At 35.2% G+C, this 26588-nt stretch overlaps 1 protein-coding gene across 1 annotated transcript; it reads left to right on the forward strand.

Moving 5' to 3' along the window:
* Positions 1 to 4491: 4491 nt before the first annotated feature.
* Positions 4492 to 23820, forward strand: LOC149072877 (synaptotagmin-12-like). The gene is made up of 10 exons (XM_089246550.1): positions 4492 to 4726; positions 5486 to 5560; positions 8690 to 8899; positions 12010 to 12247; positions 12464 to 12602; positions 14008 to 14137; positions 15469 to 15678; positions 15826 to 15946; positions 17306 to 17445; positions 19101 to 23820. The coding sequence occupies exons 3-10, from the start codon at positions 8720 to 8722 to the stop codon at positions 19281 to 19283; spliced, it is 1341 nt and encodes a 446-aa protein (XP_089102676.1). The 5' UTR covers positions 4492 to 4726; positions 5486 to 5560; positions 8690 to 8719; the 3' UTR covers positions 19284 to 23820.
* The last annotated feature ends 2768 nt before the right edge of the window (positions 23821 to 26588 follow it).

Consider the following 26588-nt stretch of genomic DNA (forward strand, 5'->3'; position numbering starts at 1 on the left):
ACTCCCTATGTGTGTGCACAGATATTATATAATAAATATATTATACATATATATATCTATATAGTCTCTTTCGTTAATTATATACACACAAATATATTATATATATATACATACATATGTGAACTTATATAGTGTGAATATATCTGTGCTTATCTATAGAATATGATGTGAATGTGTATGTGATAGCCTCGTGCCTAACGTAAAATTGTCGTCAACATTATTGTCCCCGGTCTTTATATTATAATCCGTCGTGTGACTACAATGAGCTTCTTGCTGTATATAAACAACTGCTAAATGCCCCTAGTTAATTAAGTATACACGTGATTCGAGTTTATATCCCAGACATTCCCCATTCCTCGGAAGATTCTGTTTTGTTTTTTCGAACTTAACAAAAATCTATGTCTATGCCTTCTGATGATCTTTGAATGTTGAAAGCTTTCAAAAAAAAAACATGATGGAAGATGTGACATTCTTGACAGATTTGTGAAAAAAAAACTATGTATTTCTATATAATCTATATACAGTATAAATACTCGTGTTTCTAACATGGGTGGTTCAAAACTCCACGTAAAAATTTTGAAGGGACATTGTATGTCAGTGCATTACCCTATCCTAGCTGGAGGCACCCGAGTGGCGTGGTGGTAAGATGCCCTCTACCACCGTGAAGAGTGCCGCCACAGGTTCAAACCCGAGGGAGGATATAGATATGATATTTTTCCCTAACGTTCGAGGCGACCACCGATAGACAGCGCCTTCATTTCCAAGTCATCTCATTAATGGCAGTAAATAGCGATATGGCCAGAGTTGGTGTTTGGTGAAATAGAATATCCTAGCTGGAAGACAATGTGGTGAATTAAAAACATCATAGTGAGACCGGACATAAAAACATGGCCGAAAATATCATACGAAGGGAATATCATACTTTTGTGGGGAAAAACTGAGAGATTACCCTTTAAAATCTGGTTATACGCAACTATCATTGGTTCTGACCACAAAGTCGCTATAATTCAAGCGTGTGTGTAACCGGTTATGTATTGATTAACAAACAAAACCTATAACATTCAGATGACGTTTTTCCGGACATGTTTTTTTTTTATGTGAACATGGTTCATCTTTGTGTGTGTGATACTCTTTTTCTCTCCTCAAAGTTTCACCCGAAGGCGATATCAATCACTTTTGTGGAAGGGAGGGGACGAATTACCCTGAAAATATTATACACAACTCCTGAAATGCAACCCGCAGTCGTTGTAATTCAAGCATTAACCAATTACTAAACAACACCTGTCACCTTCAGATGACGTTTCCGGACGTACTTTTTTAATGTGTGTGAACATTGTTCCATCTACTCTTCCTTTCTTCTCGAAGTTTCGTCAGCAAAAACGTCATCCGAAGGGGATGCGAGGCACTTTAGTGATGAAAACCAGGGATCTTCTGAATCTTCTGCGAAACTCCCATTTGTTCTGACTTCGTAGTCGTTGTAATTCGAGCGCGTGAAACCTTGATTACCAAACAATGCTTCCTGTCACCTTCAGATGACGTTTCCAGTCATGCTATTCCACGTGTACATGCATCTATGATGCCCTTTATCTATTCTCAAAGTCTTTGCGTAGAGTTTTGAACCAACCTTGTATATGTGGGAAAATATACATATAAACGTTTTATGCCATGTAATGTTTCTCGAGTTATTCAAGGAGGCTGTCATTAAATATTTTAAAACCTAAGGGGTATAATTATATATGGTAATAAAAATTCAAATTTTAATGGAATTAAAAAAATTATGGATTTCTCTCGAGAAATATTCGAGATATTAATTCCATTCTATTCTCGTGTTTTGAAAATATTGAATATATAATCAGTTGATGTAAAAAAAATTATTGATTGTGATGAAAAGTTTTGAAATGTTGATCGAATTGTTGATGATGTATAATGTATCTAAGAACATGTTTAAAAAATTATATAAATATGTTTTACTTAATTTTTTTTATTGAGATGGATTTAAAAAAAATTCAAATTTTTAAAAATTATCGATATTAAGCAGGAAAAAAAACATTCTTTTATTGAATTCTTTAAAAACAGTATTTTATGAAAAACGTTGATAATGAATATGTTCTGAAAAGTTTATACCTGTAATGATATTATAATGCTGCATGGTATATGTTTTTTGCAGCAACAAAAAAGCTTCAAGAATGGGCTTTTAACTGGAAATATAGTTAGTGATTTTGATGGAAATATATTGTATCTATTGTTGAAGTCATTAAAGTTCTGTATACACGTATAAACCAGTCGTTTTATTGAACTACTCATCATTACATTGAAATCTACATGTTTTGGGGCGTTGTATCAAAAGTAATCAATCGATTAAGAATGAATGAACGGCTATACTTTAAATCGGATCTAGAAATATTGATTTCATTAGAGAATTTTCGGGCGATGAGTGAAGATTTCTTATATCTGGAATAACTAACGTAAATATTTAAAAGAATAATGTCACAAAAATTAATAATAATCAGTAAACTCTAACATTTCTGATAATATTTAGAGGTTTATGTACTTTGTCTTCATTATTTTTCTCCTCGAGCGCGTCTCTCGTGGTTTGAATTTCCTTTAAAGACGATGGAATGCGTGGAATTCGGATCGTTAGTAAAGTGATGACGTTAGGGCTGTAATCCCGGTCAATGATTAAACTTTCGGTATACTCTAATTGGGAAATGTTGTTAAGGTAGTTCCCACGGAAAATTCGAGTTCTATAAGCTGCGTAATTCTCTCTTCCTATATGTGAAGGATATTTGTCATCAAGTTTAGAAGAGACGGTTGATGTAAATACATCAAGTTGATAACTCCTAATGAGTATTACATGTAAGCTAATTCAGGATGATATTTCCAGGGATCTTTCAAGTTTGCTGTCGACTCAAAACTTCTAGGAATGCGTGTGTGCGTGTGTGTGTGGGGGGGGGGGATACATCATAATTTTAAATTTAATTCGAGTTAACGTAGCCGCCTGGAAGTGGAAACTGTACAGGTCTGGGTTTGAATCCCCGGTTCGGGCATTGATGTTTACTAACACCAACAAATGCCCTGGACGGATCATATTGATCTATTAAGAAATGCGTGAGGATCACACGTTATTGAAAAAATAAATGCCTTCGTTGTTTTTTACATGTTGGGGTATATATGTGTCATCAGAGGGAGTAAAGCTATTGTGCGCTGAGAGATATATCCGATCGATATTTTGTATCCCCAACGCCGTGCCGTCTTAACGCATGGGTCCACCCGGGCACGGCCCTGGGCCTCACAAAAATGAAAGTGGTTGAAATTTTCGAGAATTTTCCAGGTAAGGCTTCAAAAACATCATTTGGCCGCGTTGCCCATGATGCACTTAAGACGGCCCTGCTCCAACCATGAAGAGTTTTTAGACTCTCAGATATTATAGCGCGATTTATTTTAAAGAGATATTAACGAGTACATAATAATTGAAATTTAAAAAAGTGTGAGCTCTAGTTTGGCTGATTTGATAACGAACATTACCAAACTAAACCTACAAAAGTGAAGCTTAACAGAAAAATTCTGTAAATTGTAGAAAAACAGCTAAGAATGGCATAGAAAATTCGAGTTATCTTTCGACGAATCGATATATTCTATACAACATAGGATGATGAGCTTGCCATACACCTAAATAATCAATAAATTATGTTAGCAGACAAAGTATTTTAGTGTTTCCATCCGTAAAATTCCGGTATCGAATTCACATGAAATGAGTTATAAGATAAAGATATGGAGTCTCTCTCTCTCTCTCTCTCTCTCTCTCTGGATGTGAAATAATAATATAGAATGTATTTTGTCAAAAATTAGTGAAACATCCATCAAAATGTTTTGAGAAATATACATACGAACAGAAACTATAAAACTGTAGAATACGATTCGAATTTATTTGATCATGTTTACATGACTCAATAATGTTATATATATATATAATTATCACACTTCTATTGATATTTCGAACTATCAGTTCCTTTCAATCATTTTACCTTCACTTACACTACGATTCTTTACATTTCGATTGCCTCTTTTGACGGTTACAGCAGTAAATCGTGTAAGAATAAATTATATAAGATACCATCTTCTCTTTCTATCTTATCCGTTATCGATGCTAAATTAAGGTTAATAAATTATCCTGACCTATGCGTTTTTTGCAGCAGATATATTATTACACTTTATGTGTTCGAAACCTTGGGACGTTTCCAGTTTTCAGACGGGTAGTGATTCGAATCACGGTGATATTGATGAGGCCGCATATAAATAACAACATATGGGAAGAGGATCGTGTTTTTTAGCCTGATATACACAGAAACAAGCGTTCGCATGAGGTAGGGAAGCGATATATATGCGCGGTGGTGGACCGCGAGCGCGCGTGCGTTTGTATGTACAGTATGTGTGTGTATATGTGTGTATATATTCCTACACCCCATAAGATCGATACACGGGAAAGCGCAGTAACGAGTGCGCCAGAAATATTGAACCTCCTATTGAGAACTGCTAAAGTCTCTCCAGGAAAACGCTCTCAAACGGCAAAAACGAGAGCCAGGCGTGCCTCTACGTCAGAAGTTTCTTTTCAAAATGGCGTCTTCTGACCGTTAGTTTATGACGGTTTGTTGCCTCTGTATACATACATACCACGTTGGAATCTTTCCGTGAACATTCATCTTTGAAACATGTGATTTATGCACAGGTAAGTTCCATCTATTTAATGTTATCTAGCAAACGCACTTGCAAGGAGTTATACAAATACGTGATGACATGTGAATTTTCGTGTTGGTTGTCATATTTTCCCTTGAAGTTGACCAAATATCAACTTTAACTTGGAATGTTTTGATTTAAATGTTGTAATGGTGGTAAATGTCGAGACGTGTTTTTTTTTCCGGGATAAATGTGGCAGTTTTTTGCAGAGTTTTTTTTCGAATCGGTGTTTTCACGTGACACGCAATCCGGATCTATATATTGTAACGACACTTCCGGGTCTGGTTTCATGATATCTGTGGCAATGTTTTTTTTTATGTTCCTTAATGATTTCGGAACGCAGTGGACTGCCAAATGCCCACACCCGGAAGTAAATATTACTTTATGCGACAGTGACTGCATGTCACGTGAAAGCGTGTCCCGTAACCGGTGGAGAGAACTACCGTAATATCAAACTTTACATATTTTTAAAAATTCATTGAATTTAATAATATACTCAACTATGTCCCGAATGGACTTAAATTTATTTGAAATTTAAGAAAATATCAACAAATATTTTTTTCCGGAATAAGTTTTAGTTCAGGATAACGAAAGTAGTATCTGATACTTGTTTGCCGCCCTTTGTAATAAACATTTATTACTCGTTCTCGAGAGCTGAACTCTTTTTCCAGCAACGATATGTCTTGGTGGTGGAAAAATTTATTCACTTAAAATGAGGTAATACTCTCTTTATTCTTCTATTCTTCTTCAGAATTCTTACTTGAAACTGTTCAAGACTCCGATGCTACCTTTAATTTGAACGCCACTGGTCTCAAGCTGGATCCAAGTAAGCGGATAGTGTTTGAAATATTCAAATATTGATGATATGATAGGTTTAGACAAACACAAAAATTATATTATACTTCATTTTTATAATAGTTATCATTTCAGTGAAAAAAATCCAGATACCGAGTGATTGCTTCTATATTTATGAGTTTCTAACACATTACCTTTGAATTTTCTATTTCTAATAACATTGAATTAAAGAACTTCTATTATAAATAGATTTTTACTCCGGTATACTCAAAGAATGTTGAAAAAATCAATAATTAATTATATACTGTATATTACGATCATTGTTCTTAGTTTGTGAGATTAACTTTCATTTGCATTAGATTTGACCATGAAAATTGGGAATTATGTCATTAGTATGTGTAGTTGATATTTACAGGAAATATATTAATAATAAAGGGACTTGGTTAATTCGAATGTGGAAAACTCAAATTTTGGGATAATTCGGGATAATAACACATATACGAACTAATTTAATGTTATCATTTGTTGTTTAATACGATTTTTTTTTCGAATGTTTTGGATAATTCGAAGTTGGAGGGGAAAAAACATGATATTTGTATATATAAGCAAATTCAGTTTGCAAAAATTGGACAAAACAAAAAAAAACGCAAACTTTACTTATCTGGACCAAGTTGTTAAAAAAAAAACAACTTCCAAAGACAAAGTTTTAAATTTTCTGATGTAATTTCGGCACACACTATGGATGTCATTTTTTCGATCTTGAATCTTCTGGTTCAAACTACCATGCTAACATTTTGTCCGTTGAGGAACATGTGAAAAAATCTGGAACCAGTGTTGAAGAAAACCCAGATTTTATGATAGACTTTTGATTTAGAAAATCGAGTACTGATTTCTTTGAAAAAACGGCGATTTCAAAACGTATGTCAGAATTTAATTTGCTTTCCGCGTTGGATTTATTGTAACTCAGTTCAAAAACAAATTGCCCTTGTTTAATCGAAAACCGGCAAAACTCCATGATCTAATTTCGCAAAAAGGCTATTCGTGCCAATTGAACTTTACAAAAGTGTTTGCATCAAGAGTGAGCTATTCATATTTCACAAATATGAATTGTCATTATAGGAAAATACTGTACTGGAACATATTAAGCATGGGTTAAGCATGGTTTTTAGCATGGGCCAAGAAATTCTGCAGTGATGCTGGTTCCAGAACAGTAGAATAATGTAGCAGATTACATCAATTATCATAACTATCAGTTGTTAAAATTTTGGAAATAGTTTCGTAACTGATGATATCAAATTTTAATAATTGATAATACCCCATCTGAATATTGATGATTAAATTGAAGTTTGTAGTCACATTTTACCGATCCAGGATAATTCAAACTTTTTTCCAGTTTTAGACTTCGAATCAATCAAGTTCTACAGTGTTTAGTAATATTTTTGAAAAAAAAAAAAAGAAAAGGAAAACTTTTGCATGAAAATAAGTTTTCAAAAATCAATGAGATGCAATTTTCATGAATTAACTAAGGCTTTAAATACTTAAATATTGACGAAACAAAGAACTTATGCAAGATCTCAAATAAAACCAGCACATCACAGGGTTCTTAATAATTCATAACAAACATCAAATGTTATGGGTGAAATATCTTCAATCGATCAATATTTCTTGCTTTCATCTCAAGGAGATAACATGTTTCCTTTTACCTAAAAGAAATCAATCATAAATCTATTATAAACTTAAGACTACCCTGTATTGACTATTCTTACTACTACGCACACAGATGGAAAACATACTATTTTTGTTGAACACCAAAAACAATTTATATATAGCCAAAGTAAAAGCGTGAGCTATAAAAATAACTAAGCCAAAATCGATGCGAACTATCAGATAGAAAAAGTATTCTAGTATTTCTCCACGGAAAGCTTCGATCAAGAGGATGGGATGGAAAAAAAATCACAGCAAATCGATCTGTACTATGATGGCACTTCCATGAAATATTCATGATGCTGCTCTCAACACATAAAAAATTTAAAAAAAACCATTTTTTTCCACACCAAAGAATTTTTGTCACGTGCCCGTTCTTTATTCTCAACTTATTTCATATTTCTTATCCTCATACTTTTTGAGAAACTTATCGTATTCCGGAAGATGTTGTGAAGCAAAGTTTACTTAAAAGGAGTAGTTTGAGATGGAAATACCAATTTTTAAAAGATGTTACAAATAATTTTTAGCATTTCGGAATTATTAAAATATACTTTAATTCCCCGATTTCAAGATTTTCTTTAAAAAAATGCCTGGTTCTTGAAACATGCATTTTTGAGTGCAATTTTTTCGAAAAGATTTTTGTTTTTCGGAAATATTGGTTACAATTAATCAATATTTAATGTATTTAATGTATTAGTTTTGTCGAGGGATATGATCGAAGTTTACGAAATTTTCAACGGGATGGATAGGATGGACTACATGAATTATTAATACCCCGTCAATCAACTGCTTTGACAAGGGGACACCAGTATCGATTGGTAAGGGACAGTTCTAGGTTTTTGGTATCGTAGGGAATTTTAATCTAATAGGGTTGTTATAATAAACGGAATAGCTTACCCCCTGGGGTAGTAAATTCTAACACAATTGAAACGTTTGAAAAGAAATACGATAAACACGTTGGGGTAAGCTATCCATACTTAGAATAAGACAACCATAAATATTTTTATTGGCATTGTATAATATTTTATCATGTATATATAGTTTTTAGTTTTTATAATCGCATTTTTAATTGGGTTGCGGTATTCTAGAAATATATGAAATCCATATTTGTTACGGACATTCTTTTTCTCAGCCACTTCGTTGGGCATTTTGCCTGTTGTGGCCTTGTATTTGTATGCAAAATTGTACCCCGAGAATTTGATTTACTTGCTTATTGAAGGTCCCACCTATCAGCAACTTCGGGGTATTACTGTACAAGTTCTGACTCAAATAAATTGCCCAACGAGGTAGATGTAAAAAACAATAATGTTCAAGTAAATATGAATGTCAATTATAATCTAAAATATATTAACCTAAAATTAAAGAAATAATAGAACTAAAGAACTTTAAAATATTTTTAATATTATCAAAAATGTGTGATTTTTTTAACTTTATATATATACACGTGTTCTCGTAGAATCTGGCGTGAGACATCTTGTGATCTGCCATGCACAAATGGGCCATAGGTCTCGGCGTGATAGGAGCCGGTGCTGTGGCAGTGTTCACTTTGTTCACCTTGTGCCGAATCCTAGGCATCTGGTCATACCTACGTAGGTGCTTTATCCGTAAAACAGAAGAAACAGCTCATCTGACCAAAAATGGTCACTTCGAAACCAACGGATACTTGGTGAGTGTTATTGTCGTTTACACATTGAACATTCAAGCGCATTTTCTTTATTAATATTGCATGAAATAAATCCTTCTGCAGCTGCACGTTTAACGAAAATGCAGTACATAGACTTGAGTTAGAAAAGTAAGTAAATGAGAAAAATCAATTCTCTAGCACATATGAATTGGTAGCTCGTTTAAAAAAAATTGTTTCAATACACAGAGTTTGTATTTTTTTTATACACCGCCCGGCCAAAAAAAAGTCAGGCACACTATTACTTCATTGCATCGCCTTTAGCATGAATTTCAGTACGCATTCGTCATAATTTTTGCGAGGTCAAGCAACATGTCAACACCTGGTTTTAGCCGTCATTCTTAGATAGGAGATCATTCAATGGGCTCTTGAGTGGATTCAGGTAGGGACTGAGTGGTGGTCGCCTTCAAGCGTCTGAGTTGTGCCTCATGCTATTTCAGCCAATTTTCCACACTTCGAAATTGCGTGTCGCAGCATTGTTATTTCGGAACATGCCATCACCTACAGAAAAGGAAATGTCCATGGATAAAGATGATCAAGTTACTATAGTAACTCAGCTGACTTCATTTTGATGCTGCACAATAATTTTGACCCTTGTCTAGTCCAACGGAAATGTATCAGGTCAATACCATTTCCTCATTTCCTCCTAACGAGTAGAGTACAATATACTGTGACTTTTTTTTAATCATGCAGTGTGTTATATGCAAAGGGTGTTTCAAAAAATTAATCCTTGATTTAAAAAGGAAATAACTTTGAAACAGCGATAGATCGAAAGATGAAGAAAGTTGTCCTTTAAATGGGCAGGCCTGGAATTTTAAATACACTGATTCGCAAAATTAGTTACAACTTTGTCTAATAGATTGCGCCATTGTCTTGGTGCGATGTCTTTTAAACAGTAGGTCGAATTGTGCTTCATACAAACATAGACCAAATCACATTACGATGGATTCGAAATGGTCGTCTTGCCTAGCAATGCCATGGCACAAGCAAAGAGTAGAATTTGAAACCACCTTGTGTAGTATCTCTACTACAATGGATGCGTATGCCACGCAGATGGTTTGTTTTAAGCTCATACAGCGTTTACTCTTACTATAAACATTAAGCTTCAAATCCCCTTCTCCTCCAGAGAGAAATCAAGTGCGGCGTCATCTACTGGTAAAAATTGTAACTAATTTTACTAACCATATATTTGAAATTCCAGACTCACCTATCACTTGTTTAATCTGTCATCGTTATATCATTTCAAAGTTGGGGCGTCCTTTCTGAAATACCTCGTATGTAATACATGTATCAATATTTATTGTAAAACCATTTCTCGTCAGTTGATAAGTTCCAAAATTGGTAGTGGGTTCCAGGTAAGTTCCAGGGAATGTGCTAATGAATTGTTGGGGCCAGTCGCACAGACATACGGGAGTAGTGTTTCTGAGGGTATCGTCCAAAGGGATTGGAAACTTGCTAATGTTGTTCCGATATTTAAGAAGGGCAGTGGAGAAGCTGCGCCCAATTATCGTCCAGTGAGTTTGACGAGCTCCCTCTCGAAAGTTTTGGAAATTATTATCAAATGGCAGTTGGTGAAGTGGATAGACGACGAGAATAATGTATTGTCGGATAATCAGCATGTGTTCAGGAAGGGGAAGTCATGTGTGACTAACCTCTTTTGCTTCTATGATCACGTGGGTGATTACACTTTGGGTAAGGGCAGATGTTGTTTACCTTGATTTCCAAAAGGCATTCGATCGGATTCAACACGGTAAACTCTTGAAGCGTTTACACGAGATTGGGATTAGGGGCAACTTGCTGAATTAGATAGAATCGTGGTTAAGAGATAGGTCACAACGAGTTATGGTGAACGGGGAATTCTCTGGTTAGACAGACGTCACAAGTGGAGTTCCTCAGGGAAGTGTCCTTGGCCCCATACTTTTTTCACTTTTTATCGACAAACTCGATCAGGGTATCGATGGGATTACTCGCAAATTCGCAGATGATGTGAAGCTAATGGGGGTAATCGGGAATGAAAGCGATAGGGAGTTGCTCCACACCAACTTAAACAGGATTGCAGCATGGGCAAATGAATGGAGCATGACGTTTAGCGTTGATAAGTGCATGGTCGCTCATTTTGGTTCGAACAACCCACGGTTCTCTTACGAGTTGAATGGTGTCACTATCCCGGATGCAACTAGGGTCACCGTTTTGGGAATTCTCATTGACGAGCGACTTAGGTTTCCTGAACATTGTTCAGCGGGTTGTCAAAAAAGCGAATAGAATGCTTGGTGTCATTTTCAAAAAGGTCTCTTCGCGTTCTCCTAAAGTCATTCTTCCGCTTTTTCGAGGCTTAGTTCGTCCTGGACTGGAGTATGCTGTAAGGTTTTGGAGACCATACCTACAGAGGGACATAGACTTGGTTGAAGGGGTGCAGAGAAGAGCTACGCGTGTCCTTATTGGCACACAGGGCTTTAGTTATGAAGAGAGACTTCATTTTTTGAATATGTTTACATTGGATGAACGCAGGTGTCGAGGAGATATGATCGAAGTGTTCAAAATTTTCAATGGGATGGATAGGATGGATCATGAACTTTTAGTACACCGCCAATCCACTGCTTTTACAAGGGGACACCAGTATCGATTGGTGAGGGACAATGCAAGGCCATGGTGTCGCAGGGAATTTTTCTTTAATAGGGTTGTTAATAAATGGAATAGCTTACCCCCGGAGGTAGTAAATTGTAACACAATTGACACGTTTAAAAAGAAATACGATAAACATGTTGGGGTTAATCGAGAAGCTGTCCATACTTAGAATAATACAACCATAAGTATTCTTATGGGCATTGTATAATATTTCATCATGTATATATATTGTTTGTAATTGCGTTTTTAAATTGGGTTGCTGTATTTTTGAAATATGTGACCATGCATATTTAGTATGGGCATCTTTTTCTCAGCCACCTCGTTGGGCATTTTGCCTGTTGTGGTGTTATATTTGTATTAGTGTGACCATTTACTATCAATCTGATGAAATGAAGTAAATCGCTTTTATGAAAATAAATATTAGCGTTTATAAATTATTCAACTTTCACTGTTTTATCACTCAATTTCAGCTTAATTCTGAGTCGGACATAGCGTTGGACGTCAGTGGGAACTACAAACATTACGACAACGTTGGCAACGACTTAAAATTGGTGCAGGCTACCGAGTGCGAAGAGTCCAACAACCACATCCTCTCATCACCTCCATCATCGACCCAAGTCATTCCTATTGAACCACCACCAGCACCACCACCACCACCACCACCACCACCACAACCACACAACGGCGAATGTGATAAAGAAACATTATGTAAGTGTTCACAAATTCTTGATATGATGGTGTCTCTTTCTTTATTCCATCAATGAAGTAAGAAATAAAATAATAGGCCTGAGTTTTTGTAATAATATTTACTGAAGAGATCAAAAGCGAAACATTGTGTACAAAATAAATTTTAATAATTTTTGTGTCAGCGAATTCATGTGTTTTATGTGTGTATAGTTATCTTAAATTATTTGAAAATTTCAGTTTTCGAAAAATCCGAAATGCCTACTTTGAAACGAGCCATTTCTTGCGACAGCATATCCTCGAATTCTTCCGTGATGGCTGAGGCCCTAGAATCTCCTCATCAGTGTGGGGAATTGGAAATAGGTATAGAATATGATAAGTAAGTGTTTTTTATTTTATTACATTTTTAATTGAATTAAAAATATTAAAAATATTTTATTATTTTTTTTATTCTGTGATTTCTTCATTAACCCTTTCATCGACAATGCCGAGATATCTCGTATCTTTAAAAGCCTCTTATTCCGGCAATGTCGAGCCTAAAGATTTTGTAACAGATACTTCTCAATTGAACATTGTTTCCTTCCCCTCCTCTTCCTTATCAGATCAGCCTGCAGCGGGTGGTGCCATGTTTCATTCACGTTTTGATAACAGACGGTAAAAAGGTGTTTGAAAGCGATCTTTTTTCCTTCACAGCAAAGGGTTTAATTGTTCTTGGAGATGAATGGAAAGCACTTAGACACGCGCACAAAATCTTAAGAGTTCTCTTCTTCATAGAAGATGTGCCATCATAGGCGGTGATAGACTTGGAAGCATGGCCCCCACAAGGGGTGGGCTGACAAGGCTCCAGCCCTGGGGCCCGAGAAGATTTTCATCATTTTTTTGTTTTTCACGCTATAAATTTATCATACCGGGGCCCGTGAAAGATCCCAGCCTAGGGGGCCCTGCTTCAGGATGTGGGGGCCATGCTTGGAAGTCTGGGGGCACGGTCATTATTTCTGGGAGGCATGATGATGATGATGATAATAATTCATATATACATATATACATTAGATCAGTCGACTCAATCTTTGACGCTGGGGGGCAATGCCCCCTCCACGCCCCCCCCCCGTATCTCCGCTCATGTGTGCCATCTTTAATGCGGATTAATGAAAATAATTATACTGGTTAAAGGGTAAAACCAATAATTTACTTTCAGATGTATGAACATCCCCTTCACCAAATTGAACGACATGAGACAAATTATTTTACCATATTCTCCTACATCCAAAAACAATTCATCTGAATACTTCAAAGCAATGATTTAAAATCAGTGGTCCTCAAATTCTGTCGCCCGCGCCTCCATTGCCCAATTCATAGTTCAACTGCAGCTCCCCAAAATAGATTAGTAGATATTTTCCCATATAAAAAGAACCACTTCAAAGCATAAAAGCATGAATAGGCACACAAATAAATATCTTCAACTCACCGCAACGCCACTGACAAAGGTTGACGACGTCCCTAGGAGCCGCGACGCATACTTTGAGAAACATTGATTTAAACCGTAAAAAGTTGGGCCTGATATTTGATTGAATAATATCTAACTTCACTGATATATATATATACTGTAACTTATTTCAACTCCAGTCAAAAAATTTCGAAAATGTTCGACAAAAAAATTTTTGTCATATATATTTATTTGAATATATTTATCTGCAAAATGCTTCACCAATTAGTTATGATGCAAATTGTGACCCTATAAGAAAAAAATTTATGGTATTCTCAAAGATTTCTTTTTTTTTTCTCAGTGAAACCGAAGACTTGATTGTGATAATAAACCGAGCCAGAGACCTGGTTGGTGTAACGCCAAACTCAGTTGCAGACACATACGTTAAAGTTTTCCTACGGCCTGACAAAAGTACCAATATGCAAACAAGGGTATGATATACATGCACGATAATATACATTACACTTTTACAAACGAAGACATTGTAATTCAGTCCACGTATTTTATATTTGATGAATTTCAACCTGACTTTTCCACAGAATTATGCATGTCTTTTTAAAGAGCTTTCAACTTATACTGTAATGTAGTCCATGACACAATGTATTTGGTGTGGTTAATGAGAAAATGCTTTCGCGTGAATGATTTTCCTTATTAGAATCCGCTAGTATGTTTTCAATCTTCATGACTGTAATGAGTATAATCTATCAAAAATATTTGGGGAAAATTGGATATGAATGTAAACCTAAATGAAGTGCACGGTCACAAAAACTTGCTTTCGTGAAATTCTGTATCCAAGGTAACCAACATGGCGACTTCTTTAGATGCTCATAGAGGAAACAAATCTATATTAAAGAAATGTAGAAATGAGATTAGATTTCTTTTTTTCATGATGGGTTTTTATAATTAGAAAAATTGTTTTTAAGTTAAGTGTATGCCTATTTTTGAGTCAAAAAATGCTTCTGTTAAAGCTGTGGAATTTCTTCAATGCAATCTATGGACCATTAGAAATTTTAAAAGATCTTAAACTATATGAATCCATGCACTTATATATATATATGTACTTGTATACTGAAATATAACACAGAGACTTAAATTTCCATTTCATACTTGATAAAACAAAAAAGTTGAAGTCGATGTTATTGCATGCGTATATCCAATTCACAACTAAATAAAATTTGATTTCATATTTAATTTTCTCTTCTTACCTCTGAACCAACCTCAGAATTTCGAAAATTAAGAATTCAATTTAACTTTTTTAATTTTTGACGTGGCTGTATACCTCACTAATTTTCTGCATTTCCTCAGTAAAATCGAAACTTTTAACATTGATTTCCATGGTCATCATCCCGTTCTTGCCACTCAAAGTGATAATGATAATGACGTCTATGTAAAAATCCTCATTGAAAGACTCGGGTATTATTTATATACAATCTTTATATCCCATATCCCCGTATATATAATATAGTCGAATCCCGTTATAACCAACTCCAAGAGACCGGAGAAATCACTTCGTAATAACAAAATTTCATTATAAAGGAATTCCAGATTTTTGCATTGTTCCTACGTAAACTTATTTGGGGGATTAGAAAAGTTTTCGTTGAAACGATATTTTCGCTATAACGGCATTCGTTGAAACGGGAATCGATTGTACTATCATTATATTTGTATTGTTTTTGTAAGTTTATTATCAACCTATTTCAAGTTATTTTTTCTTGTATACCTAATTTTATTTGTAATAAATTTTTGTCTCCGATGCCAATAGGTCTGTAGGAAATCAAATAACCCTGTGTTTAAAGAAAGGTTTTTGTTTGGAGTTGACGAAAGCAACATCACAGAGAGATCATTACTTTTTATTGTGTACGGATGTGATAAATATTCGAATTCAATGCTAGGTGAAACCGAAATCAAACTCAAAGACTTGGACTTATCGCAACCGCACTTGGGCTGGTTTGCGATAAATGATTCTAACCAGGTGAGAGCGCAAAATCTAATTTTCCTCATTCACACGCACAAAGAAAAAGACTAAAATTTTCGAGATAAAAAATTTTCTTCTCTTTGTCTCACTATCTCTTTAAATCTTTATTTCTACTGAAATATTCTTCTGTTTTTATTACGACAGGGTCCAGCAGAACTTGGTGATGTTATGTTTTCCTTGACATATCTGCCCACGGCAGAAAGACTTACTGTAGTCGTTGTGAAGGCCAGAAACTTGAGATGGAAAAAGACTCATTCTTCAACAGGTCTGTGTACACATTATGTATTTGATGTTTCATAAATGAATATTTAATATTTTGAATGAAATTCGTGGGTTTTGTATTAACCAGGGACGCTGGAGACTGATGGGCAAAAAGTATAAGGCTATTGTCCTTCCCTGATTCCATGAAAACAAGGGTACATTTTCTTTTGTGGTTTTGATTATCTGTCACCTGCTCATAAAGTCCGTGTCATGAACATTCGACATTTTGATCTAAATTCATGGATTCTGTATTGACGAGGGACGCTGGAGACTGATGGGCAAAAAGGATAAGGTGATTGCCCTACCCTGATTCCATGAAAACAAGAGTACATTTTCTCTTGTGGTTTTGATTATCTGTCATCTGCACAACAAACCCGTGTCGTTTTAAATATATTTCATTTGCCATGGCCATATTTTTTTTAGCTTTGGTCAACAAAAATATGGCAATATGTTTTTCTAATAAATGTCATTTTCTCAATCTTTATTTTCCCCTCCCTCGAAAAACTATCCCCCCCCCTCCCTTTTTTGAATTTCTGCCCTTTTCTAAATTTTCGCTTTCCTTGCTCTTGTCATTTTTTCTTTGCCCTGTTTTGAATTTCTGTCCTTTATTGCCCTTTTTAGCATTTTTGTCTTCCTTGCTCATTTTGTCTTCATTGAGCTTCTTTGAATTTTTGTCCTTCATTGCATTTTTTTTAACTTCTGTGCTTCATTGCCCTGTCCTTCATTGCATTTTTTTTAACTTCTGTGCTTCATTGCCCTGTCCTTCATTGCTCTTTCCTATATTCCTGCCCTCCCCGAAATTTTCGACTTCAGACGTCTCTATCTGTACTTTCTTAAAACCATGTCATCAGACTAACTTGTATTCAATTTCACTTACATCTAAAACAAAGTAAAAAAAAATTCAGGATATTCATCATGGGAAAAAATAATTCTTCTAGTGTGATTCTTACAAACATAAATACTAATACAAATTCAAGGCCACAACAGGCAAAATGCCCAATTAGATGTCTGAGAAGAAAAAAAAATTATAATGCCGATAAAAATATGAATGTAAAATTTATCTAAAAATGCAGCAACCAATGAAAAAACTAAAATCTGAGAGATAAATAGCACATACTTTGTTATAAAAAAGACTTGGAACATATTTTTAAAATACGTAAGTCAAGCATATATCATGTCTTGAATGTTCTATAACTGAATCATTGAATGAGATGAGGGAAATGATATTTCTTTAAATTTAACTCTAACATTCTAATTTCGAGATTTCAGAGAAAATTCAAGTTTATTCATAACGCACTCGGAATGTGTTCTAACGTTATATATTAAAATATTATTTTTCTCATTTCATTTATTGTATTTCTAGAATTCAATCCGTTCGTAAAAGTGTACCTGTTACAAAATGGCAAGAAATTTGCTAAAAAAAAGACATTAATCAAGAAGAACGAAAGAGATCCATTATTCAATGAGGCTATGATATTTTCTGTTCCATCTCAGGCTCTACAGGTGAGATTTATACGCAGCTTAAATCTGTATTTAGTTGATGGATGATTACTTTGTATCAGGGCTGGGAATCGATTAAAATTTTTAACTGATTAATTGAAAAATTTTAATCGATTAATTGACTAATTAATCGAATTTTTATCGAATAGTTTTTTGAACTATAATATTAATTGAGAGAGATACTACAAAAGTATATTTTATTCCTTTCACTTACCTATTAGCTAGATGTGAACAAATGTAGGAATAGATCAAGAAATTAAAGCTGTCCACTTGAAGCAATTTAATACGCTGAACATATTTGTCAAATCTTGGAATTTCTTCACTTAGATCTTGTCTTTTTTAGAAAATCAGTTATTTAAGGTTAGTCACTGATTTCGAAACTACTTTTGATCATATGTTGTTACTTGTTTTCCAAGGAACTCCTCCCAAATAGTACTCGTGAGGAGCTGATGCTTCCAAGAGTACGAAAAACTACTATTCTTAGTGGAAGCAATAAATTTTTTTCTTGTCTTCTGAAACTCCCATGAAACTCAATTTGAAACTGAAATCATCAGTTTCCGTTCAATTAATTGATTTGTATTTCCCCCGTGCGGAAAAAATTTGGTCTAAATTTTGATGCAAACATTTTAAAATATAGTCACTTATCCAAAATATTATACATGGTTACATAATTTAAGGTATCTAAACGTTTTTGCTTTAAACAAATCAAGTTAAAGTATAAACTTTAAAAAAAATTAATAGAATTTTAATCGGGTTAATAGAGTCGATTAACTCAACTAAAATTTCTTACTATGATTAACAATGGATCGCTTAACCGACCGATTTGGGGAGTCTTCTACCTTTTAGCATAGTAAAAACTTTCTTATGTAAAAATGTTACTAAAAATATTAATTTTCATTGATTTATTTCAAATTTTCATCACACATATTTGTTTGTCCATGCCACTACAAAACTTTACATATCTTTGATACTTAGTTTTTTCACAAATTTAAAGAAAAAAAATTAAAAACAGATTGTGTGCATTATAAAATAACATTGCACCAATGAAATGTGATAAAAATTGATTCTCTCAAAATAAAGCAAACTGTTCAGTTCATGAAATGCCGAAAAAGATTTGAGATCCATTTATAAATACTGCAGTTGTAAAAAAAGTTTAAATTTTTTTTAATCTTCAAATTTTTTAAAATTTAAAATTTAATTTTGAATCAGATTGAGTCAATAAAATCTCATTCTTTTCCATCATTTTATGAACTGAACAATTTTCTTTATTTTGAATCATTTTTTATTCAATCACATGGATTTCATTCTATTTTATCATGCGCACAAGCTGTTTTTAATGTATCTTTTTGAAAATTTGTAAAAAATTAAGTATCAAAGATGTGTAATGTTTTGTACTAACATAGATAGCATACACAATCAAATATATGTAGTAAAAATTTGAGGTAAATCAATAGATAAATAAATATTTTCAATATATAATATTTTTACATAAGAAAGTTTTTTACTATGTTAAAGGGTAGAAGACCCCCTTAACTTTCAATATGATCGAACCAAATCAAATTTTCAACATCCGTCTTTCATTTTATGATATGTAGGAGTCTGAAATTTTTCGGTTTGGTCACCCAAACTAATAAGTATCTGGTTTTTCTTTTCTCAAGAACGTACAGATAAGAGTGACTGTATCAGACCATCAACCAGAAGGAAAATCTCATTCCATAGGACACGTTTTCGTGGGTCCATTCTGCAAAGGGAAATCATTATCACACTGGAACCAAATGATGTCTTCCTTGAGAAAGCCAGTTGCAATGTGGCATCCATTGAGGAAGCTTTCAGACTACTGAGGAGAAAAAGAAATTGAATGAAGCACAAGTAGCGTATAGCGCAACATCAACCTAGCGTGACTATTTTTTTAAAGTAGCACGACAAGCTAGTATGAGCATGTTGACTTTAAACATATGCAAACATGTTTCAAGAATCGGTGGCAATCGGTGATTTTCATTGCCATGGACGTTAGCTAAAAATGAACTAAAACAAACATGGTATCTTTTACATTTTTCGCGTTTTGATTTGTATATTTACATTGTGACAGTTTATAGCTGTTAATATTTTCAACACATCCGCACACCTAAAATTCAGTCGGGAAAGGATCTTTTAAAAATCGATGTCTTGGTATTGTGTGATGCTTCACTTAATGAGATTTGTGATGATATTCGGAGAAAAAGAATATTCACTTTTACCGTCACACATTGTCCGGAAAAAAGAATTTCCTACAAAATTACAGAAATTACATCACGTATAAATTATGAAACTTTTGTCTGAATATTACATATTCATGAAGTCCTGGATATCGACCTTCAGCAAAAAATTCCTTTTTAGGTCAAACTTACTCAAATAACAGTACTTTAAACCAGGCATCTTCAACCCATTGCTCGTGAGCATCACGATGCTCCCGGAAGCACCCAAAGTGCTCGATGCTCGTGTCCGATTTCGTGCTCGCGAGCACTTGATCAACGTTCCAATGAAACACCTTGTACAAATTGCATTCAAGCACTGAAATCATCCTGATTTCATGCATTCGTATGCCAAGATTGGCGTAAGGGTGCTCTTCTTTTGATGATGGATACGGGAAGTGCTCGCGACTAGAAAAAGGTTGAAGACCTCTGCTTTAAACAGACAACCGGATAGAAATTCTCAAGTAGCAGTCTGATAAATGTATTTTACAGGTCGACGTCTCTTAATCTTGTGTGACTCGTGGGCCCCTAAACATTCCGCTTAATGAGATTTGTGATGATATTCAGAGAGAGAATATTCACTTTTACCGTCACTCGTATTGTCCGAAGAATATCCTGCAAAATTATAAAAATTATACCACGTACAAATATTATTCAATTTTCCTTTGTATATTGCATGATCATGCAGCTCTAGGAATTGACCTTTAGCAATCTCGTTAGGTCAAACTTACTCAAACAGCAATATTTTGAACAGATAACCGGACAGAATTTCTCAATTTGCAGTATGCTAAATGTATTTCATGGGCTTTTTTTTCAAATAATTCCTTTAATCAATAACACTAAGCTAGAAAGTATTTTCTCCCAGTTTTTGTGTAATTAATCAACATTTCTTTCTTAAATGCATTATCAATCCATACAAATTAAACACCAAAATCAGTATTAAACTTTTACTATTCCGATATAACTGAGACTCCATGTAAGTAAAATAAAATTCAGATATACATGAGAATGCCGTCAATATATAATTGTTATGTAAATCATAACAGCTGTACTGTAATATATAATTTAAGCTCATAAAAATAAAACCGTCGGTTAAAAATTGTCCAGAATAAGTGACAGATCTTGTTATTTTGTAAAATACCAATCGAATTTTTAATTTCTTTAATAATTAATTGAATGTGTGGGTAAAGCAAACATTTCATTATTAAAAACATCTCATTTCTTAAGCATGATATATTTCCTTTATCAATTGAGTTTAAAATACGAAATACCGGAATTCATGTCGAATATTGAATACAAGTCCTCACAAAGATATGTAATCTATTTTCAGAAAACTATAATTAGATCTAATATCTAACGTTTATTCTGAAAAATGAATTTAAATGAAGTTGAATGATTTCGCATAAAACAAACCCAAAACAATGATTTCGTTTCAATGTAATAAATATTTTCCATACAAATGCAGGGATGATATAAACCCTATAGTTAAATAGAAATCAGCTATCAGAGAGGTGAAGAGTATAAAATTAAGTGCCTGTATAAATTTTTAATAAAATAGTTTCTTGAGTAAATTCTTTAGACCTTATTACGTACTAATGAAAAAACTATAAAAAAAACATATAACCACTTCGATCTTATAGTCCGTATTTGAGATTTTGATTATATTCGATTTCGACTATGTAATTGATGGTTTATTACAGTGGGTTAAAAAAGTGTATATTATATGTCACAGAGCTTGAATGAAAATTTCGTTGTTCTATCAAGTTTGAGCATTGAGGTCAGCCCTCAGTATGTGCATATAAGACGTCATATATAGTATGATGAATACACATAACCGCATGCTCATATTCTTTTATAGCCCAAAAGAGTACATCAAAATGATTTAGTGTTTTTATATATGCATTTAGTCACTCAGATATTATTAAGGAACTGAAAATTGAAAATTCTGAAAACTGAATATGAATTTTTTCAACCAGCGATGTAACATTACAGTGTTGGCAAGTGCTAATCACTGCCACATACCAAAAGAGCTCTTTTCTATAAACCACAATAACAACCTGTATAAGATTTAGTGGTGTGAACCTCCAATTGCCATTTATTTTTGGAATTAAGGCTATTGAAAATTGAATATCGACCTATGCTCAACACATGGATACTGAGGGCTGACTATGAAAATATATGAAACAATTTTTTTTTCTTTTCTTTTTTTTAAACTCCGGACAGGTCTTCCAAAAGGTTTTGACGAGTATGAGTGGTGAATCTTGAATTGAAAAAAAAAATGTTCTTTATACTGAAAGAGAAAAAAAATACGGCGATGAAAAATAAGTGATTCATAAAGAAGTATACAGTCCACTATTGTTAAAACTATAGCAGTTGAAGACAAGTAACTATAGCTGCGGTCCGTTAAGCCGGTTTCATACCCGCGACGCTAAGTCACACCACAGAAACCGGTTTTTAAGCGGCTCGGAGTGGCATAGCGCTGCGAGTTTGGGTTCTTCTTTAGATAGATGCACTTAATTAATAAAGTTCGTGTCCCGCCGCTGTGGGAATTGACTTAGATGAAAGCGCGTATGTCGCATGACTAGTCTGTTCTAGTGCTGTGTCCATAAATAAAATGCATGGCCCTTCATTTATCCCAAAAAAAAAGTCACTGGAGGCTCTTTTCTGAATATGTCTGTCAATTCTTTGGTTGGTTTCACAGTTGTAGGACGATAGTGATAACGTTGTTCTCCAATTGAATTGAAAATGTCGTTGCACCACAGTTACAGATTCCATTCTGCTCAATTCAAGAACACGAAAAATCTTCTCCACTTCAAATGCAGCCATTTTGACTGACTAGTCACGTGACACACATGCTATCGATTACGTCACTTCCGTTAATAGCGGGACGCAAACTTTATGAATACATCTACCTGACGAATCTGTGTCTTCACACTTGTTGCTATTTTACAGCATCTGGAACATGCCCCCCCCCCAACAAGGGTAGGGCTGACAGGACCAGGGACAGTTACCATCATTTTTGTTTTTTTTCATGCTATAAATTCACTATAGAAAGGCCAGTAAAAAGTCTGGCTTGGGGCCTGATAAAGATCTCAGCCTAGGGGTCCTGCTCCAGGATGTGGGAACCATGATCTGGAAACTATACTTCTTCATGAATCACCCTGTACCGATAGCTGTAAACACTCCTCAAAGGTATTTGAAAATTTGATATTGTGTGCTATAGAGTATAAACTCGTCCAAGAAGCGGCTGAAGGAAAAATGTGAATAGATTTTCTGGTACCAAACATTACTCAAACACAAATACGTAAATTGACGTACATGATGTCCTTCGCGCACCATAATTTCTGAATACCATCTAAATAGAACTTTTTGGTACTAAGAATTACTCACACACGTGTATGTTCATAAAATATTTATATGATGTCTTACGCGCATGAGTGTTTTAAAAATTGGTGGGTACTTGAGCATCATATAGTCAAAATGTTTACCGAATGCCTTAAAAAAATCACATGCCTTTTCCTAGTTCATTTAGATTAATATCGTGTCGTCCAAACATATCATTAAGCATATTTTCGAGCGTTAATCTCTCAATCTATGTATTTGTCCAAGGGGTTGATATTCTCAATACATATTGTCTACGATTTCATTAATTAACATAATAATGCTCAACAATTTACCAGAGAATCTGGTTTCTACTCATGAGCAATATGACAATGTGCTCCAATCGAAGACGGAAAATTCGGCGTGTGTTGAGAACATCGGAAATCCCTTAAGTTTGTTTCTATCTCTAAATAAATCTTTGGCGCTCAATTTAGAAATTGTCATTCATTTGTTGTTTTTCTTGTTGTGTTTGCTGGATCAGTCACTGAAAAAAAAATTAATAATTATGGTGCGTATATAAAGAACGAGAATATATTTTTCTGTGAATCATTGCATTTGCATGTGTATCAAGATGTTCTTGCATGCTTCAGTGCTGTGATCCGATTAAATAAAAAAAAACTTTCCGAGATCTCAGTTAAAACAATGTTTTGCTACCTGGAAATATATGTGTTTGTGGAATGTTGTGTCTGTAGCAAAGTTCGTTGTGAACCTGTACGAGTACATATTGTTTGACTGAATTTGTTATTAAAATCTTTAGTAAAGCGAATTTTCCAGTTTCATTCATTTTTTTTAGATGCAACACGTCGCACTCCTTTCATACGCTACGGATTCATCCGTGCGGAGGATCGGACATACGGAAAATCCTCCGCACGGAGATAATTGCTTTCTGCTTTATTATAGAGTAGCTCTGCACGGCTGAATGTCCGTAGGGTGTGAAAGCATACATTTAGTCATGTAGGCCACTGTGTTCTTGGAAACGGCACGGCAGCCATCTGTTGTAGTGGCAGTGGACGTCATCACGACGGTGATTCGTCCTTATGTGAAAGCTAGCTTCCAATTGCTCACGCCACTAATGGAATGTCTCCGTACGTCCGATCCTCCGTACGGACGAATCCGTAGATTGTGAAAGAAGCGTTATACAAGTTTACGGAAAATTCGCCGACAACAATTCACCACCAGGAAAATTCATCACCATGTAATTCACCGCTAGAAAAATTCACCAACCAGCAATTCATCTACTGAAAAAAAAACTCACCACTCGGAAAATTCAACGACTAAAGATTCACCGACAACAGCCAACACCACCTATAGAACAAGGCCTCCGCACGAAACCCGTGACGTCAATGAAGAAGGTCATTTCTCCTATTCCCATTTGATATACTGCAAAAAAGGTAAAGATATCGCTTGCGTCGGCCTGCTATATCCAATGCCAATAGGTGAAATGGCCTTCTTCCGTGACGTCACGAGCTTCGTGCGGACTCCTTGTTCTATTGGAGGTGTTGCAACATCTCGACACGAGTCAGTGAGCGAGAAATGGCCGAGTGAGTGAATCAGTAAATGATACAGTAGTTAGTGAGTGAGTGACAGAGTGAGCGAGCTAGCGAGTCACCCACTTGAACAGTACGTTTGCGCCTCGATGGATTGGGCGTAGTGGACCCATCAAATGGCCACCGTGATCGCCTGATTTATATAGCTTGGATTTCTTCTTGTGCGGGGACCCTGAAAGCCATGGTCTACGAGACACCCGTTGACTCTGACACCAACTTCGTCGCAGCTATAAATGTCCATGAAATGCAAGGTATTTTTGAAAGGATTCGACAGTCAAATGCTCCACCGTTGTAAAGCGTGCATAACTGTGGATGATAAGAACTTTGAGCACTTTTGAGCACTTGTTGTGAAACTTAGCGTGTACACGTACTGCTGTCCTCGTGTAAAAAATCGCTAAATAAAGAGTTTTTCCACCCATTATTGGCTTGTCATTTCTGCATCTTCGTTTATCATCCAGCTGATCAGGATTAGGTTGCCGGTCATACATTCCTATGTAATTCTGTTTTGCTTTCGTGTTTTCTACCTCCCCTAAAAGTTTTGACGTTGAGTTTTGAATCACCCTGTATAGTTTAGCTTAAAAAAGAGAGAACCAAGCACTTGAAAAAAACAGCAATAAAGCAACGTGTATTTGACCGAAAACAAACAAAGGAACGTAATAATGGAAACTGAATATTTTTAAACATATATGTTTATCAAATATAATTCAAGAAACAAAAGGTATACAAGTCTCAGTCGTATCAAACAACTCAAAGAAAAAAAAGTATATTAAGGAGGTTAATAACCACGCAGGGAAATCGTCTTTTAAACCGGTTCTACACCAGCAGAACTAGGCAGAATTCCACAGCGGGAAAACCGGCATTGAGGTGTGGCTAGCAATGCGCGAGTGACTTGAATAGTGGATTTTGCGTAGCCACTCCACAAAACAGGTTTTGCAGCGGGAATTCTGAAGAGTTCTGCTGGTGTGGAACTGGCCTTAGCAATCAAGAGCCCTAGGTAAAAAACGATAGATTTGATTTTGATTTCTTTTTGAAACGAGGGTCGAGATCGTCGGTAGAAATAAAAAATATTAGGTGCAAATGGGAATGACTATATAGTACCCAGTTTGTGGTGCCGCTGTGGTGGTCGAGGCCGCTGTGGTGGTCGAGTGGTTATAGTGACGGACTCGCGATGCGAGGATCCGGGTTCGAACCCCACAGTGGTGGTCGGCTGAAGTTGGTTTTCTGTGGTTTCCAACTTCAAGGCGCAAATGCGAGCCGATCTCCCCATTAAAAAGTCTCGCCACAGAGAGCAACAGTCCTATAACGATAAATCATTCAATCATAACACTTCACTCATAGTTAGAAAAAAACTGGTGGCAGATGGCAGCACGACACATAACAAGCATTACACAGGAACAAACTTCACGTCAGGTTTCACTACACGTACACACACATTCCCGCATGTACCGATTCGTTGGGGGGTTCCGCGGGGGGTTGTGGGCGGGGTGCATGTGTGGTGTAGCAGTAGTAGGTAGGGCTCGTAGGTAGGGTAAAAAAGGGCTCGGGGATCCATGATGTTCTTAAGTCAGCCACCTCGTTGGGCAATTTGCCTGTTGTGGCGTTGTATTTGTATTTGTATTTGTATTTTACTGAACATTGTGGTTTTTTTCCCATGTTATTCAGTTATCTCGATTTTATAATAAAAATTCTCATTTTCTCAAGTTTTTCAAGAAAACTAATCTTGGTATTTTAAATCCAGAATTCTTTATCTTAATACTAATTGTGTATCAACAAAATGATTCGTTTTTTTACAACATGGGTTCTCCCATGGTTTACGAAAAATTCACCACTACGAAACTTTACAGACAAACAATTCACAGACGGTAAAATCACCTGTGGGAAAATTCACCGACAACAGTTCGACACCAGTGAGTGAGTAACTGAGTGATTGAACAAGTGAGTGAATTTATGAGCTAATGGGTAATTCAGTGAGTTGGCGAATAAGCTA

Source organism: Pholcus phalangioides, unplaced genomic scaffold (genome assembly GCF_987345545.1).
Source record: "Pholcus phalangioides strain wild (caught in Gottingen) unplaced genomic scaffold, Ppha-v1.0 ptg000017l_1, whole genome shotgun sequence".
In the NCBI taxonomy this organism is placed as follows: Eukaryota; Metazoa; Arthropoda; class Arachnida; order Araneae; family Pholcidae; genus Pholcus; species Pholcus phalangioides.

Excerpts from the sequence above, each read along its gene's own strand:
- LOC149072877 (XM_089246550.1), top strand. The coding sequence starts at position 8,720 with ATGCACAAATGGGCCATAGGTCTCGGCGTGATAGGAGCCGGTGCTGTG. Across the intron at positions 15,947-17,305 it reads AAAGACTCATTCTTCAACAG|AATTCAATCCGTTCGTAAAA; the intron begins GTCTGTGTACAC and ends TTGTATTTCTAG. Across the intron at positions 17,446-19,100 it reads TTCCATCTCAGGCTCTACAG|AACGTACAGATAAGAGTGAC; the intron begins GTGAGATTTATA and ends TCTTTTCTCAAG.